General features: G+C 38.8%; 1 protein-coding gene across 1 annotated transcript in view; it reads left to right on the forward strand.

Moving 5' to 3' along the window:
• B3GLCT (beta 3-glucosyltransferase) overlaps positions 1-13,058 on the forward strand; it is a gene marked incomplete at its 5' end in the record, with an annotated part of 135,537 nt that extends 122,479 nt beyond the window's left edge. Inside the window, 2 exon segments of the mRNA XM_027775679.1 lie at positions 3,838-3,982; positions 10,965-13,058. Of these exon segments, the coding sequence (XP_027631480.1) occupies positions 3,838-3,982; positions 10,965-11,132 (313 nt within the window).
• Between the last annotated feature and the right edge of the window lie 5,212 nt (positions 13,059-18,270).

The following is an 18,270-nucleotide window of genomic DNA, read 5'->3' on the forward strand; positions in this document are numbered from 1 at the left end:
TTGTTTTCCCCTGAGGTAATGCAGGGCTGGTAGCTATCATCTTCTTAAGTTGCAAGTTCTTCAACCTTGTTTTCAGCCTCCGGGCCATCCCGCGCCAGAGAGGCAGGGAGAGGCAGGGAGAGGCGCTTGGCTGCGCTGGGGGGCGGGAGCCCCCGGCCGCGTGGCCCCCAGCATCTCTAGTATTACAGTAGAATTTTCTGATGACCTTGTTTGAGAACCAGTATGGTTTTGTAAACAGCAAGTCAGAATCAGTGACTTATAAAACCAGTTCATGGTCCATAACTAGTATTTCAAAATTGAAATATTGAGTGGAATGGAGTAAACTAGAAAGTATCAGAGTACATTGCATGTCATAGAGTAAATGTTGTTTTGTGAAATTTTTGTTTCAGTTTTTACACACACACACACAAGAGGTTACAGTGAGACGTATTTGTGTGTGTGTGTGTGTGGATTATGTAGTAGTCAAGTACATTTATTTTTATTTTTGGAGATTTTTTTTTTGGCTATAGGATGCTTTTGTTTCAGTTTTTGAGAGAGAAAGACATAGAGACAGAAAGCGAGAAATCACCCCCCAGGGGGGATAGTCACGCCGCAGTCCCTTCTCCTCCATTCTCCTCTTGGGATCTTAGGCATGTGCGCACATGTGCCCGGTGTGAGTTTAAGCCACCGGATCTGGGACTCGAACCATGGTGGACTGCGTGGGAGTCCAGCAGCATAGCCATTACATCAACTATTGGTCCCTCAAGTACGTTTTTCTTTTTTTTTTTTTTTTGGAGAGGTTTTTCGCTATAGGGCACGTGCGCTCACCAGAGAGAGAGAGAAAGACATAGAGACAGAAAGCGAGAAATCACCCCCCAGGGGGGATAGTCACGCCGCAGTCCCTTCTCCTCCATTCTCCTCTTGGGATCTTGGGCACGCACGCACATGCGCCCGGCGTGAGTTTTAAGGCACTGGGTCCGGGACGTGAACCGCGGTTGACTACATGGGAGTCCAGCGACATAACCATTACGCTAACTGCTGGTTCCCTCAAGTGCGTTTTTGAAAAACACTGCTTTAAACCATCCTTCTTAGACTCCATTTGTCCAAGCTAAGTCAAAACTGTGGGCTCCAGTCAGTTCTGTGCAGCTATTCTGTGTTGTGAGGAATTGGACATTCGGAGAAAATTATTGGGACGTCAGGAAAGTCATGACACATTTTTGCATAGAAAAACATAGAAAAATATCTTACGACTTTCCCAACTACCTAATAGTTGAATCACCATTTTTTTTTTTTGAGAATACTTGTTTACATCCACGTTTGGTCAGGCAACTCGGCTCAGGGTGTTATCCTCTTTGGCAGGTTTTTGCTATAGGGCATGAATGCTTGCCAGAGAGAGACAGAGAGGAAAAATGAGAAATTCCCCCTCACACACACACACCTGGTGCAGGGGATGGCCACACCACAATCCCTTGTCCTCCATTCTCTTCTCAGGATTTTGGGCATGCAGGCACACACTCCTGGCTTGTTTTTCAAACTGTCAGGTCCAGGACTCAAATCTGAGAGTCAGCTATGTGGGATCCAGCACCTTCACCACAACACCGTCTTCTGGCCCCCAATCTTTATTTTAAAAAGAAGAGAATTTATTGCAGGAACATGGTACCAAACTGTTGGAAAGAGCTAGAGGACTAAGCAGATTGCATAATGGTTACATCACTGGACTCCCCTGTAGTTGACTATGGTTTAAGTTCCAGACTTGGCAGCTTTAAACTCGTGCTGGACATGTGTGCATGCGTGCCCAAAATCCTGAGAGGAGAAGGGACTGTGGCCTGACTATAACCCCTAAGGAGTGATTTCTCTCTCTCTCTCTCTGGTGAGCACATATGTCCTATACCAAAAATCTCTCTAGAAAAAAGAGAGGAGGGGGAACCAGCAGTTAGCGTAATGGCTATGTCGCTGGACTCCCACGTAGTCGACCGCGGTTCACGTCCCGGACCCGGTGGCTTAAAACTCACGCCGGGCGCGTGTGTGTGCGTGCCCAAGATCCAGAGAGGAGAATGGTGGAGAAGGGATTGCGGCGTGACCATCCCTCCTGGGGGGTGATTTCTCGCTTTCCGTCTCTATGTCTGTCTCTGTCTGTCTGGCGAGCGCACGCGCCCTACAGCGAAAATCTCTCCCAAAAAAAAAAAAGAGAGGAGGTGGTTTTGCCTTGAGGACAGTAACTATATAGAACGCTGCTGTTGCTAAGGCTGGAGGAATAAAGAAAGTGCTGTTCCCTGGAGCCCTTTTGTGCAGCATTGCTGTGGCCAGTGCCACTGTGGGCTAATCACACTGCATCTGGGCTGGGCCCAGGAACTAGCATCACAGATACTCTGCTGCCCAGTGCTGGCTCTGCTGGAGCACGTTACCGCCCATCACTGCCTCTGCAGAGTCAGAAGCAGACGGCCTTATCCCAGTATTGTGCCCCCTGTCAGATAAAACCATGGCTTAACTGTCAAGGGAAGTTGGAACAAAGTGTTTTATTTATTCATTTGTTTTAATGAGTTTATTTACTTTTTCCATGAGAGATACAGAGAAAGAGAGAGAGGGAACGAGGGAGAGAGGGAGGTAGGGAGGTAGGGAAGGAGGGAGGTAGAGAGAGAGAACAAAAGAACGAACAGATACTCCCAAGAGGGTCCTCACATCTTGATCCACTCCCAGTCTAAGTTGGCCCAGATTATGGATACACATGTGTGTCTGATGTGCTCAGGGTAGTTGTAGGATACAAACCTAGGACTTTCTCATGTGAGTACAGTTGTGTTACTGCTGCACCACTGCCTGGCCCCTGAAACATTTTTTTTTTCTTCTTTTTTTGGAAGAGGATTTTGCTATAGGGCGCATGTGCTCACCAGAAAGACAGAGACAGAGAGAGAGAGAAAGCGAGAAATCATCCCCCACGGGGGATGGCCATGCTGCAGTCCCTTCTCCTCCATTCACCTCTCAGGATCTTGGGCACACATGGACATGCGCCCAGTGTGAGTTTAAGCCACTGGGTCCGAACTTTGAACCGTGGTCAACTACATGGGAGTCCAGTGACATAGCCATTACACTAACTGCTGGTCCCTGAAACATTTGTTTTAAAGTTTCTAGCCTCCTGCAAGGCTGAGGAGAGCACAGAAAGGCTGGATAGGGCAAGAGTTTCACCAGCAAGGACCTGGCACCAGGTCAAATAGCATCATGACATTATTTGAGGCAAATCAATCTTTCTCGGTCTGTCTTTCTCGAAATTACATTAAGGAAGCTTCTATGTAATGGAATGATTTGGACAATGGATAGTTTTAAAAATTAATGCCAGTCTCATCATTGTCAATCATTAGATACAGGAGCACAATGCAAAGTATTTCTTGGCCCATCTACTTGATGGGAATGTTGGTTGATTTTTGAAACTAAATGACTAGTCTAGTTTTCCAAATATATTTAAAGAAGAAGATTGCATAGTTTTGGTTTGTAAGAGATATACAAGAGGACTTTTAAGTGTGTGGAAAATAGATTTCAAGTATGAGTTTGTTTTGAGGTAAAAACTTGGAGTCCATGCATAGTTTTTTCATAATATGTATTTTCTCTGAACTTTCTGAAAACTTCTCATATATATAAAATTTTCTACTAGATAGGTAACCATTTCTTAAAAGTGATTTTGCTTTTATAGAAAATATAAAAAGCATTTTCTCCAGAGTAACCATTAAATATAAAAGACTACTGATGTCAACCTCTTTTATTTTATCAGAAATGTGGCTTCTGAACTATAGTTTTTATTTTTTTTTCTTTCAGATCAGTGGTCTCTGTGGAGCTCTAATGTCTTTCTCTCTGCTCTGGTTTCACTAGAATGGTGTTCAGCAGAGAAGCCATCAGGAGACTTCTCTCCAGTAAGTGTCGATGCTACAGCAATGATGCCCCCGATGATATGGTCCTGGGCATGTGCTTTAGTGGGTTGGGAATCCCTGTGATCCACAGCCCTCTCTTCCATCAGGTGAGATAATGGTTTTTATTCCTACCCCAAGGGGAGAAAGGGAAATTTTTTTCTCATTTAAGGATTCTGTTTCTCTTTGCATATCCTGGAAACAGTCTTAAGAACTGGGTTGACAGGCTCTGGGGAACATCCTTAACAGACCTTGTATCCTCTTTGACATACATGCCAAGCCATGCACAGAATGAAGATGGAAGGGAAAACATCTAGAAAACTAAATGGGGTCTGACCAGTATCCTTACATGTAGGCTAGGGAAAGGCTGCTCTTTATTTTTTTCTTTTCAGTTAAAAAATAATTTTTTTAAATGTTAAGGCTGGCAGGCAGTGTAATGGTTAAGGTGTCAGACTCCCACATGGCCGACCATGGTTCAAGTCCTGGGCTTGGCAACTTGCGTTTGCTCTCCCCCCCACCTCCCTATTGCTCTGTAGTCAAATTGAAAAAAAAAATGATGATGAATAAAATTAAATAATTCTTTAAAAATTGATGACATTTAAAAAGTATTCAGTGCTGTATAGAAACATACAAGAGTGACCTATATTGTCTTACTGTTCACTGAGCATGTGTTATTCCACACAAATCTCAGTTTTGACAGTGTTCCCGTGGCTGTCTTTTTGTGGGCAAAAACCTCTTTAAAAAAATAATAAAAGAATGAGGCCAATGAATGCTCTATTCTAAGAACAATAGTATGTATATATATATATGAACTAAAAAATAGCCATAGACCCATCCATTGTTCTTTTTCAAGAAAGTCAAAGCTTTTTGAAGATGGAAATGTCTAAATGCCTGTGAATTTTAATTGTCTTCCCTTATATTGAAAAATATATAAAATATAGTCTTCATGCTCTATTTAGTAACAGTTGAAAATGTTATCATAGCAATGTAGGAAAATGAGCATGACAGAAATAACACTAAGGAAAACAATTTGAATGAGTTAAAGAAAATGCATTATTGAGAAATGCAGCATCTATTTTTGCATTCATGAGATCCAAGGGAGGATAAAAATAGACCTTTAATAAAAAGAAATCATTAGATATTTTCCTGGTACTAGCCATAAGACACTTACCTATCCTTTAAAACCTTGAGAGGGCTTAGCCATTTTAAGCCTGTGTCATGTTAGGTTAACCTAGAAAAATATATAATTCTCTGTGGCTACCTCTTTTGCCCTATCTCATGATATTTTACTCATGGAAAAGGAAGTGTAATTAAAACTGTTGGAATGTAAGGGAAATCAAGACTGGTGTGACAGGTCTTAGATTTTTATAGCATCTCTTTTCTCTGAGGGAAGAATACATTAGTAAATAAAATGGAAAGGAGAAAAGAAAACAGGAAAATAATCGAACCCTTAAGCAAAAGTCTTTTGAAGATAATTTAAAAATTACACAAAGAAGTTTGTTTCTCATACTTTAAACTCTTATTTTTCTAATTCACATAATAAATTTTAAACTTTTCCAAAGTCATAAACTGTATTTAAAACCTATCCTCCCCAATAGGTAATGCTGTATCTTCCAATTCTTAAGCCTTTTTTAGAGAATTGGATATGATTTGCCATTTTAAATGTTTGCAAACTCATCTAAACAATATATTTGTTCATAATAACAAAGAAATGTAATGCAGAGACATAAAACTGCAAATTCCTGATGAGTTAGAGATGGAATAGGCATTTGGAAATAGTCTCAAATGCAAAGTTGTCTGGGTCACAATCCTTTGTTTTTGCTCAGGGAAGGTTATTGTGAAATCATAGATTTATAAGGGGACTCCAGGGAATGTCTAGTACTCCCTTTTGTTAAAAGAAAGCATCCAGAAAATGTGATTTTTTTGTTCTTTCTAAATCATGTGCCACTAATGAGTACAACAGTGTGCAATGGATGGTGACCAGTATCCTTACATATAGACTAGGGAAAGGAAACTCTGCACAAAATGCAAGTTATCAACCTGGACTAAACTGGCAACGTAACCATTTCAGGACTCTGAAAACAAAAGAGTTAACAAATTGACAAATATTTATTCCAGAGAAACTGCTACAGTTTTAGGTAAGAACAACAGAACCTGAGGCTCTCTCTGAGTAGAGAGATATATTCATATTCATGAATTAGAAGACTGAAGATTGCTATGATGGTAACTTTCCTGTTGATTTTTTTAATATTCATTTTTAATGAATTTATTAATTCAGGTAAAAGTAACTTTATTCAATAATAAGCCAATCTGTTCCCTCATTCCTCCTCATTTGGCCTAGTTTTTGTCTTTAGGACAATGTCGTGAGAGCCAGATCTATTGTACTACACAAGGGGCCAGATACCCTGTAAGTGAGGAGCAAAAAAAAAAAGAAAGAAAGAAAGAAAGAAAATTTTTATCTGCTTGAAAAACTCTTAAAAATCTGCTTTTAAAAAAATCCTAAAATTTGGGGCTAGCTGGTGGCATGGTGGCTAAGGTGCTGCTGCATTCCCATATGGCCAACCACAGTTCACGTCTAGGACCTGGTAACTTGAAAATCAGTCTTGGTGCATGTGCGTTTGTGTTCAAAATCCCAGGAAGAGAATGGAAAAAGGATTGTAGTATGGCCATCTCCCATGGACGTGTTGGGGGTGGGGAGGTGGGGGTGATTCTTTACTCTCCTTCTCTCTGTCTCTGTCTCTTTCTGGTGAGAGCACCGGGCCCTATGGCAACCCTCCCAAAAATCCTAAAATTTATGCAGAGATATAAAATGATTTTTTAAAAGGAGATCAAAATCAGAGGATTTATACTACCTGATTTTAGGACTTCATGAAAAACTGCAATAATCAGGAGAATGTGAAATTAGTGTAACGATAAACAAATTTATCAATGTAACAGGATAGAGATCCTACAAACAAACCCTCTCATTTTATAGTAAACTGATTTTTAATAAAGCTGCCAAGACAATTTAGTGAGGGAAATAGAACAATTGGTGCTGGAACAATTGTATATCCAAGAAAAAAAAATGAACTCAGAACCTTACCTTTTACTGCATGTGCATACGCATGTGCACACACACACACATACATAAACCCTTAAAATAGATCATATTCAGACTATAATAGTTTAAAGTATAAAGTTCTGAAAGAAAATTCAAGGGTAATTTTTTGTCACCTTAGTTTAAGAGATATTGTTTATGGCATCAAAGGTGTTATCCATAAAAGGGAAAAATTCTTCTATTGAACTTTATGAAAGCTTTTAAACTTGTGCTCTTTAAAAGGAAAATAATGAAAAAACAAGTAACAGATTAGGAGGAAATATTTGCACATCAGATATTGATAAAGGATTTGTGTCCCGAATATGTGTTGTCCTTTTATAACCCAACAATATGAGAATAAGCCACTGAGTTCGAAATGACCGAAAGATTCCAATAGACATTATACTACAGAAGATATGTGGATGGTTAATAAGTATATGAAAAGATGCTCAACTTTAGGAAATATAGTCTTTAAGGAAATGTAAACTAAAAGCACTATGAGATACTATTATATACCTTCTGAAAGGCAAAAGGACAGACCTTGGAAGTGTTGTGAAAAAAAAAAAAAAAAAAACAAAGCTGGATCCTTCATATGTTGGTGGTGGCCATATAAATTATAGACAGTCCCAACTTAAAGTGGTTTGACTTAGGCTATTTTCAACTTTTGATGGGTTTATTAGGGTGTAACCTCACCATTAAGTCAAGCAATGTCTGTATAGTCACTTTGGAAACATCTGTACAGTTTCTTAAGGAAATATAGTGCACAATTTCTGCCATGGATCTTAGAGATCTCTACCTGCTGTCATTCACTCCCTTATGTACCTCCTTTTTCTGGAGCATGGGTGGAACCCAATAACTTCCTTCTAACTATTGATAGTAGAATATGGCAAATGTGATGGTATGTTTTTTATATTTACAATTAGGTTATAATGGTTTATGACTTCCATATTCCTGGCTTGATGCTTCTTGAGGCAAGCTGCAAGGTGGGGAGGGGGCCACATAATAAGGAACTGGGGGTGGCCTCTGACCAAGAGCCAGCATGAAACAGAAGCCTTTAGGGTAACTACCTGCAAGGAACCAAATAATATCAGCAGCCACGGAATGAGGTTAGAAATAGATCTTTTCCCAGTTGGATCTTCAGATGAAACCACAGACCCTGGGCTAACATTTCAGTTACAATCTGGTGAGAGACTATGAAGCAGAGCATCCAACTAAGGTAGACTCAGACTCCTGGCCCACAAAAGCTGTGATCATAAATGTGTGTTAAGTCACTAAGGTTTTTGGGTAATAAATTTCACCTCAATAGTAACTAATACATTACCCTTATGCCCTGCCAGTTCCCTTCCTAAGCATCTGCTAGAAAGAAGTGAAAACTGTTTTTTTTATACCACACACATACACACACACACACACATATGTATACATATATACATACACAGAAACTTGGATGTGAATGTTCATGATAGTCCCAAAGTGGAGACAATCCAAGTGTCCATCAACTAGTTATTAGATAAACAAAATGTATAGCCATGCAGTGCAACAGAAGTCAGTATAAAGAATGAAATAGTGGGAACCAGCAGTTTGCGTAATGGCTATGTCGCTAGACTCCCACGTAGTCGACCGTGGTTCACGTCCCGGACCCGGTGGCTTAAAACTCACGCCAGGCGTGTGTGCGTACATGCCCAAGATCCCGAGAGGAGAATGGAGGAGAAGGGATTGCAGTGTGACCATCCCCCCTGAGGGGTGATTTCTCGCTTTCTGTCTCTATGTCTGTTTGTCTGGCGAGCACAAGCTCCCTATAGCGAAAATCTCTCCAAAAAAAAAAAAAAAGAATGAAATAGTAATATATGCAGCAGTGGTAAGTAAAGGGTAAAGGTAGTTTTACAAAATATTTGTTTTGTATGATTTCAGCCTTAAGACATTGGGAGAACAGGCAGCAATACAGAGACAAAATCAGTGTATTTTCTGAAGTTACTGTTGGGGTTGGCGATTAACTGCAAACACATGCAAGGAAATTTTGTGGGGAATGACTGTAATGTTCTAAAACTAGATTTGTGATTGCCCAACTCTAGAAATTTACTAAAAATTTTTAGACTACCATTACTGTGGATGAACAGTAATGGTATTTAAGTAATTCCTCAATACAGCTGTAACAAAAAATGTGTATGTCTAAGAAAATATAATTCGTAATCTACATTTTTTGTCCCATTCAGTGTGCTATAATTTTTGCAGATAAGAAGGTTTCAGTTTTGCCCAATTCGTTTGTCTCAGACATTTTAAGCCTTCTCTTTTCCTGTACACAGCTGCCCGTTGCATCCTATGTGTGTTCCTGAGATCCTTCCTGAACCCCGACCCTGTCTATTGGGAATTTTCTTTTGGCATTTTGGGTACAGATAAATGATTAATAGAGGCCATCTAGACTTGTCAGTGTTACAGATGCCTCTGTTAGATTTATTTCTCTTTTCTAATTTTGTCTTTTTTTTTTCCTATGACCTCTTTTATCTAAAATTAAGAGCACTTTCTAATGCTGAATAAGCCAGCTCTTCACTTGAATGTATGGACTCCCTGGGTTGTAGTTAATCACTTCTGGAATCTGCATTAATAGAGGCAAATATGTTAAGGTCTTATATTATCCTATTAGATGCATTTGTAAAAGGCAATAAAGTAGCCACTGGGAAAGTTCTCCCTCTGCAGTATTTGAACCTTACCTCACAGATGCTATTCAGACACTCAGCTGAGCAAGTCTTCATGCCACCACCGGATAAAGCCTCCCAACAAAACTAAGGACAGTCAAGGTGTATTGAGTGTGCTAAGCTGTGATCTGGTGACCCAAGGACAGGCAGCGGAGTCCTAGTGAAACACTGGACAGTTAGCTGAGTATCTCTCTCTTGTCCCCATTCCAATGTTTGCTAGTCCTGTAACTTCTGTGAGCTCTGGTTTCCTTGTCTGTACATTAGGAACGAATCATAGTACTCTGTTTTACAAGGTTGTTACAAGGAATGTAATGGCATACAGTTTAACAAAAATGTACATGGAATTAGATTCAGTTTAATAAAGGTAAATCATTTAAGAGAATTTAAGTATTCATATCAAAAATTTAAACAGAAGATAATGAAATATTTGACTAGAGAAGACTTATTCCTAGTTTTAATAAAGTCAAGACAATTTTAGTGTGGATAACCTAATGAGTTATTGTATGAAGCAGTGGGGTCATACGAATATATAAACAAATTAAGATGAACATTGAGAAAAGAGGATATTTTACTTAGAGCGAACAGTTTAATATCTGGTTTCTATTTCCTTCTAGCCCTTTAGATTAATTCTTTGGTCTCATCATTCTAAGCTATATCTAATTCTGCTTAAATTTCATGTCCTACTTTCTAGAGAAGTTTAAAATGATATACAGAATTTTGTAGGCCCTCTTGTGAACCATTTTGATTACTTAGAATTCCCATGTACACTTCCGGAACCAGACTGGTCACTTAGGTGAAGGAGTGTAAGTTGCTTTACTCTTCTCTCCAGTGAGCTCCATATTTTCTTTCTTTGAAAGATACCACTTAATTCCCTGTTAGAATAGTAGACAGGCCAATGGAAACCTAGGAACTCCTTGCCCTGTTCCCTACGTAACCCATGTATGATCAGCCTTTCTTTAGAAGAACCTGGGAAATATTTTTTCTGCCTTTTTCCCAGACATCAGATAATAGCTTAAATGGCTTATCAGGGAAAGCTTTCTGTACTTATTACCATGGTTAAGGAATCATTTAGAGGCAAGACTCTGAAACACCGAAGCAAAAAACAATGCATTTGGGATATTAGTGTAATTGGAGACACAAAATCAAAGAGCCTGGAATCAGAGGGAAGAGAGTAGGCAAGATCATTCCTTCTTGTTCTTAGCTTCCCATGAGTCACATCGAATACCAAAGCAAAGTACTTGCTTCATAAATTCAAATGCTATTCTGAAGCAAAATTATTTTTAGTCAATAAGAGAGTACAGTTCTCTGCTTTTCTTCCTGCAGGCTCGGCCAGTGGATTACCCTAAGGACTACCTTTCTCATCAGGTTCCCATATCATTCCACAAACACTGGAATATCGATCCAGTGAAGGTGTATTTCACATGGTTGGAGCCCAGGGAGGAAGACAGAGCTGGGCAGCAGATACAAAAAGGTTTTAGAGAAGACTTATAAAGCCTAGTGGCCTGGGAGCATCTTTTGTATAGGAACAAGAAAGATTGTGGCACTCTCCCGCCGTGCTATGCCCACACTGCTCGTGCATGCCACATGCTGTCGGACGCTTCCTGACTTTAGGTGGAACTTATGTTTATGGTATTTTTTGACATTGGAAGAAAAGAAGTCAGAGGGGAAATTTATTTTTCAGGAAAAAAACACTTGCTTTTGACTTAGGCAGTTATTCTAACACATGGTGATTACTATGTATTTTTTAAGCTGTGAGACAACAGTTTTATTACTGTCACAGGAAAATAAGTGGTACCAGAAGTCCCTTTCCTGTTCCCTCTCTTCATTTTAATGCAAGTTTCCAGTGGATATGAGACTAGAGAAATGGGACTGTTATTTCATCCATATATATATATGAATGAATGAAAGTTTTGACATGAATATTGCTAGTGGTATGAACTTTTAAACTGTATTATTGGCGATGAAAATTATTTACTGGGAACTCAGTGAGAACAATGCTGTATTAAGGATCATTCATAAAATGTCATAAAAGTCTAGATATGAAATCTCCTGTAGTCTGTAATCATGGTCGTTATGTTTTATCTATTGTTTTGCTGTATGTGCCTCATAAAAAGAGAATAAGAGGTCTGCAAGAGCCTCCTATTTCTTTAGAAGTTCATCTGTGTTCTGTGTCTCCCAGAAGCCCTATCTTTATGACCTCTTTGTAACTGGAAAATGTACTGGATGCTGTTAGGAAATAGTGTCCTCAGTATTTAAAGGCAACGTTAATGTGTTTCATTCAAGTCAGCAAGTTCTAGGCCAGTCTCAGGAAGTGGATTAAATTTGAACCTGATGTTTTGCTCTTTTTTTTTTTTTTTTTAATCTCACTTAATGACTTTATTCTGACTTAGAGTAACACCATTTCCCCAAACCCCAATGCTTTATAAAACCCCCATAGAAAGCATGCTGATTCGGCAGTTTTTCTGGGTTCTTAAAGAATGAAATTTGAACATAGTATTTTGAAACAGCTCTAGTTTTCAAATCATATATTTAATATATAGTAATTTAACATGTTCATTATTAATGTATAAAAAGCATTTTGTGTTTTAATGTCTTTAATTATATAGTTCAGTTTTATAAAGGTTTTGCATAAAATTTGATTTTAATGTTTTAAACTAATTTTGGTATAGTAAAATATTTTTCTCCTTTTCTTTCATTCTTTTTTTAAAATAAAAACTGTTATTCATTAACTTTGCTCATAATGCTTTTTATATTATAGCTAAGTACAGGGTTATAAAGCCATACCACCAAAAGTACCTGTGTTTGTGTGTGTGTGGGGGGTCTCTCCTTTTTTTTTTTTTAAAAAAAAAAAAACAGATTGGATGCATTCCCAAAATGATCCAATAGTATTTACTGTTTTTCCAAATTAGTAAACAGTATCAAGAGCAGAGTGTTGCAGTGAAAATATAAGGTATTGGATTCAATTTGTAAAAATGGATTTTGTAGCCCATCTGGGGAATGTATCAGGTACGATCAGCTGGTCATGTGAGTCAGAAGGATTTTAGATCCCATCAAGCTGGTACAAATGACAACATCATCATTGCTGGGATCAGTACCATGTTACCATAGTAGTCACCTTCAGGTCATCTATAATAAACTCTTAAGGGCCCTGGCTGCCCACACCAGTGGAGAGTCCTCAGTTCTTTCTATTCCTGGCTACTAATTGTCACCACTCAGAGAACAGCGTATTCATTTGATGGGATGGACCTGCCATCTGTATACGAAGATTCATGTCAAGCTTTCTTCTGTGTTAAGATCAGTGCCTTCTACTGACGCCAGAGCACCTCCTCTGGTACTTTTATGTGTTCTGTTAATTGTCTTTACTTTTTACAACTATGTAAGTCTAATCACAAATAAATGATCTTTGGATAAGTTTCTGAATTCTCAAATGGTGTATTCATTAGTCCGGAGTAGAGTGGGAGTGAGAAGGGTTATGGGGGAAAGGAATTAATGAAATCAGAGAAAGAATTTGGTAGCTCAGAAAATAGTTTGAAAAGAAAATGATTGATTAAAGGTTATCTTTCTAAGAGAAAACCATTTAGAAGTTGAAAATACATTTATACAAATTCTGAAGAGCCATTATACATTTTTTAGAAGTCTATTAATTTATGTCTTCCATGAAGCAGGGGGCAGAGAGACAGGCATACCCACCAGGGTCTTCATGCTGCTTTTCACTCCCAGTCTCAGTTGACCCAGGCCGGAGGCACATGCCCAGACTGTTCCTAGGACATGAAGATGGGACCCTCGCCATGTGGGTTCAGTTACAGTACCACCATTCCACCCACTGGCCCACATTAGGTTTTATTATACACCAAGTCATAGATGTTATTTTAGAATGGATTCCCATAGAATTTATATCTTTTTTTTTTTCTAATTTCCCAGAGAGCATCTGTGCTCACCAGATAGAGGCAGAGAAATTGAGAGGGAGAAAGTACTCCCCAATGGGGCATGCACACATTGCAATCCCTTCTCCCATCATCCTATTGGGACTGGAGCACACATACCCTAACATGTTTTTCAAACCACTGGGACTGAGATTTGAACCACAGTCAGCCATCTGGGATCTGGCTCCCTTAAACGCTAGTCTACAGAGCTGGTTCTCCCATATAACTTATATTTAAAGAACTCAATTTTGAGTACTAACTTTCCAGTATAGATAATGCCCTATTTATGTTTCTTGGCTTTTACATAGAGATTTCCGTCCAAATAGTTGTTTTTATCCAAAGGATAGTAACATCAAGAATTAATATGTAGAATAATTGGAACATTATTTTCTTACCTTTAAGCCATTTCTGATGATGTAGACAAAGCAAGTTGTCGGACTATGTAGAATTTTTGTGAGGTGTAGCTAAATCCAAAATGCAAACACAACAATAACCTCTGTAGAGTGCTTGGGAACATAAAACAATAGCATGCTAAGCAACAAGTGATGCTGTGATATTTACAGGGATTTCTCAATTTATTAAGTTGTATTTCTATGGGATAAATGAGTCAATGGGTAGATTCATTCAGCACCTGTTTATTAAACACCATTATGCACAAGACATTCAAGGATGCCCTGCCTAACCTATTCAGGGCACTATCCCTGCCATCTCAGAATGCCTGGCACATATTAGGTGCTAGTGGTTTTGTATTTCCATGTATTTTATAAATATGTCATCTGTAAAATATTTTCCTTTTATCTATTGATTAAAAGGAAGCCTTTTTTTTCTGGTGCTTATTTAGCTCATGCTTTCACTTTAAAGACATTGATAGTTTTAGAGGGGGTAGGAGAAGGGACATACATCAGTAAATACTAGGTTATCAGGAAAGTTGTGACGTTTTTCTGTTTTTCTGTGCAAAAATGCCCCATGACTTTCTGGACAATCCAATATATTAATGAACAAGGTGGTTTCTAATACTATAAAGATACAAAGAACAGGAAAACTTGGATACTTTTTGCCTAGATAATCTTCCTGACCCTGGCTCACATAAATTCCTTTACTTACTTTGCCTCAAAATCATGTGTGGCCACATTGACTTCTCTTCTGTGTGTCAGATCTCCCTCTAACTCCCTTACATAAGCATATACATGATTGCATTTAGAGTTCTCCTGGATAATCCCCCAACTCTAGACTTGAATTTAATCACATCCACAAAATCCCTCCCCCTCGTTGACATATAGCTTAATGTTTACCTGTTCCACGGGTTAAAATGTGAATTGGTCAAGGTGGGAGATGGGGGAGGTAAGCAGTATTCAGTCTATGCAGGGCACTCTCCAAGCAAGTGAGAATACTGGGGGATTCTAAGAATGACATGTCTGTTCATTCGTTCACTTGACAAATAATGTTTTGAGCAACTCCATTGTGCTAAGTTTATGCTAGATGCTGCAAGGCACTGGTTACTAAGTAGTGTCACCTAGATCATCCCACATAAAAACAAATCTCCCTCCCCCCCCCACAAATTTAAAAAAAATACTTAAGCAGAGAAGAAATTAAGATAAACACCTGCCTTATGGAATTCTGGGCTTCTTTGCACACCAGTCTACTAGACACTTTCAGGATTCCCAAAGAGATTTCACATGAATTTACCTTCCTGTTTTATGCTTACTCTGGGTTTCTCCTAATTCCACACCTGATCTGAAAATTATTCTGCTGCTTCATATTGAGATGGAATGAGCACTGGATTAAAAGGTTCTAGTGCAATCTTGGGCGACTCACATTGTGTCTGTAGGTTTCAGTTCTGTAGTCAAAGAAATCAGTTTGAATTTTAAAGTGTCATAATTCTGTTTAAGTATAGGATCTGCATTACATTACTAAGTATTCCTTGTAGGTTCTGTTTCCACATCTGTTTTCCCTCACGAAAAGACCTTATTTCAAAACGTCAAGGCTCTCTAATTACAATGAATTATCTGCTCTATAAATTTGGAATATTTTGTCATATTGAGTTTATCAGTTTGACATATTTGACTTTCATCATGGATTCATAAACAGGAAAACTCTGTAATAAGACAGTTTTAAGACAACATTTTTTATGGATGCAAAAGTTAACTTTGGCTCACTCAATAAATATCTATTGTTTATGATGTTCCAGGTTCTGGAGATTCGCTGGTAAGCAAAAGCAGACAAATTCTGTTCTTTGTTGAATTTATAATATGGAGCACAGATAGTAATAAAAAAAACCTACTAAAATATATAAATATAAACTTTGATGAATGCTGAGAGGGAGTTGGATTTGAGAATTTAAAAAAGGACTGCTAACTAGCGAAGGTGTCAGAGGGAGCATTCCAGGAAGAAGAAGCAACATGAGCAAAGGCCCTGCAGTGGAGGAATTATAGATTCTTTGATAAAAACACCAGTGTGGCCAGAACACTCTCAGGTCCCCTTTACATGTCCTTTTTAACTTGCTTTCTTCATTTCATAATACATGTTGTTAAATATTAAGCAACAAAATCCTCAGACAGTATTTCTTCATTCATTTGAACCATAATTTATCTAAGGTATTCTCTAGTACTGGTTATTTTGGTTATTTGCTGTTTTCACGCTTTTAATTAAATTTTGTAAGAGCTTAGATTATAGCAAGAGAAGTAGGATGATTTAGCTAAGATTAGACATTAGGCAATAGTTTTGAGTTACATTAATTCTGTTAGTCATATCAGGTGGGTGGACTGCAGAAGCTTAACTTTTTTTCTTATTGAACATGTTAGTTGAAGAACATGAAAATAATACAAAGCATCTGAAATCTAGCTCCTGGAAATGAATACATCTTCCATTTCCTAACATACTCCCTCTCATTTTCCTCTCTCCTCCTCCTTGCCTCCTTCCCTCGTCCTATTATTTATACACACACGGAGTACAGCTACGTGCATTCTAATATGTAAATCTTGATACATGTTCAAGATGATTTCTTTAGGCTAAATTCCTACTTGTGAAATATTAGATGCAATGATAATTTTTCTTTCAGGGTCTCACTATATTATAATCTTCCTGTTTCAGCCTCCGGAGTAGCTGCTGTCCGTGGAGCCCCTTCAAAGCTGCTGTCCACTCTTACGGCTGTAGTCTCCTTTGCATGCAGGCTTTGTCTTCCATCTGTTCTGCCTGTTCAAGGGCCTGGCCAGCACCCTGCACAAGCTGTAGGCTTGCCAGATTATTTTATATATGACATTTTTCCTTTAGTCTTTACTCACTTAATACTTGGGTTATCAGGAAGTGTTTAAAAAAAAAAAAAAGAATTACGTCTTCAATCTCTTGGCAAGTCTATCCTGCCTTGGATTAAACAAGATCTGTGCATGTTCATCATTACCATTGTTTCTCGTGTTTTTCCAGCTCACAGAACAGTGCTTGTCTTTATTATACGTTCTATCTTTACGTTATCTTTTTGTATTTTCATTTTGCTTTACACTGCTACAAGCAACCACATACCCCCTTCTATATCTTGCTTTCAAATTACACTTGCCATATCTTCATCCTCTTAGATTCAGCATTCCACAAAGCCTTAGGACAGGGATACATGCAGCCAAATCCCTCACAATGGTATAACACAGATGACCTGTTCTCCGATTTCCAGTAAGATATTCTTTATTTTCATCTGAACTTTTATCAGAAGGAGTTTTACTGTCCACATTTCTATCAGCAGTCGGTCATAGCCATCTAACCAATATCAGAGAGGTTCCAAACTTTCTTCAATCCTCTCATCTTACTCTCCACCAGAATGGCCATTAATGCATGCTAAGCTTTTTCTATTCTGTTCCCACAAACTCTTCCAATCTCTGCCCAACATCCAGTTCCAAAGTTACTTTCATCTTTTTTTTTTTTTTGAGAGGATTTTGCTATAGGGCGCGGCGCGTGCGCTCACCAGACAGAGACAGAGAGACAGAAACCAAGAAATCACCCCCCCCAGGGGGGATGGCCACGCTGCAATACCTTCTCCTCCATTCTCCTCTCGGGATCTTGGGCTCACACGCACATGCGCCTGGTGTGAGTTTTAAGCCACCGGGTCCGGGACACGAACTGTGGTCAACTACATGGGAGTCCAGTGACATAGCTATTATGCTAACTGCTGGTCCTCAAAGTTACTTTCACATTTTCGGGTATTCGTCATAAGGTACCAATTTTATGTGTTAATCTTTTTGGTTGCTAGTAACAGAAGATACCCGAGTCTCAGTAATTTATAAAAATAGAAGTTTATTTATCCGTGGTTTGGAGGCTCAAGTTCCAGAAGCTGCATCTGGTGGGGACCTTCTGGCTGCATAACAACATGATGAAGAGCAGGACCACCTGTGTCTGTGTATCTCTTTTCCGTTCTTAGTCCCTCTCCTTCTAAACCTGCCAGGAATCAATCACAAAGTCCCCAACCAATGACCTTAATCCTGATCTCTTCATAAAGGCCTCACCTTTCAATAGCATAGCTGGGTTAAGTTTTTCCCTCTTAATCCCATCACAACCAAACCTTAACACATAAATTTTGGGGGACCATTCAAACCAGAACAATGAAACTCTTCACATTTCAACTCAGAAAAAAGGAGACAAAAATTACCATGGAGTGCAAACACTCATTTAGCTCTCCCCAGACAAAGGCAGCAGGACTGCAGAGCAAGCCAATGGAAGGAAGA

The sequence above is a fragment of the Tupaia chinensis genome, unplaced genomic scaffold, assembly GCF_000334495.1.
Source record: "Tupaia chinensis unplaced genomic scaffold, TupChi_1.0 Scaffold000597_1, whole genome shotgun sequence".
Taxonomy (NCBI): Eukaryota; Metazoa; Chordata; class Mammalia; order Scandentia; family Tupaiidae; genus Tupaia; species Tupaia belangeri.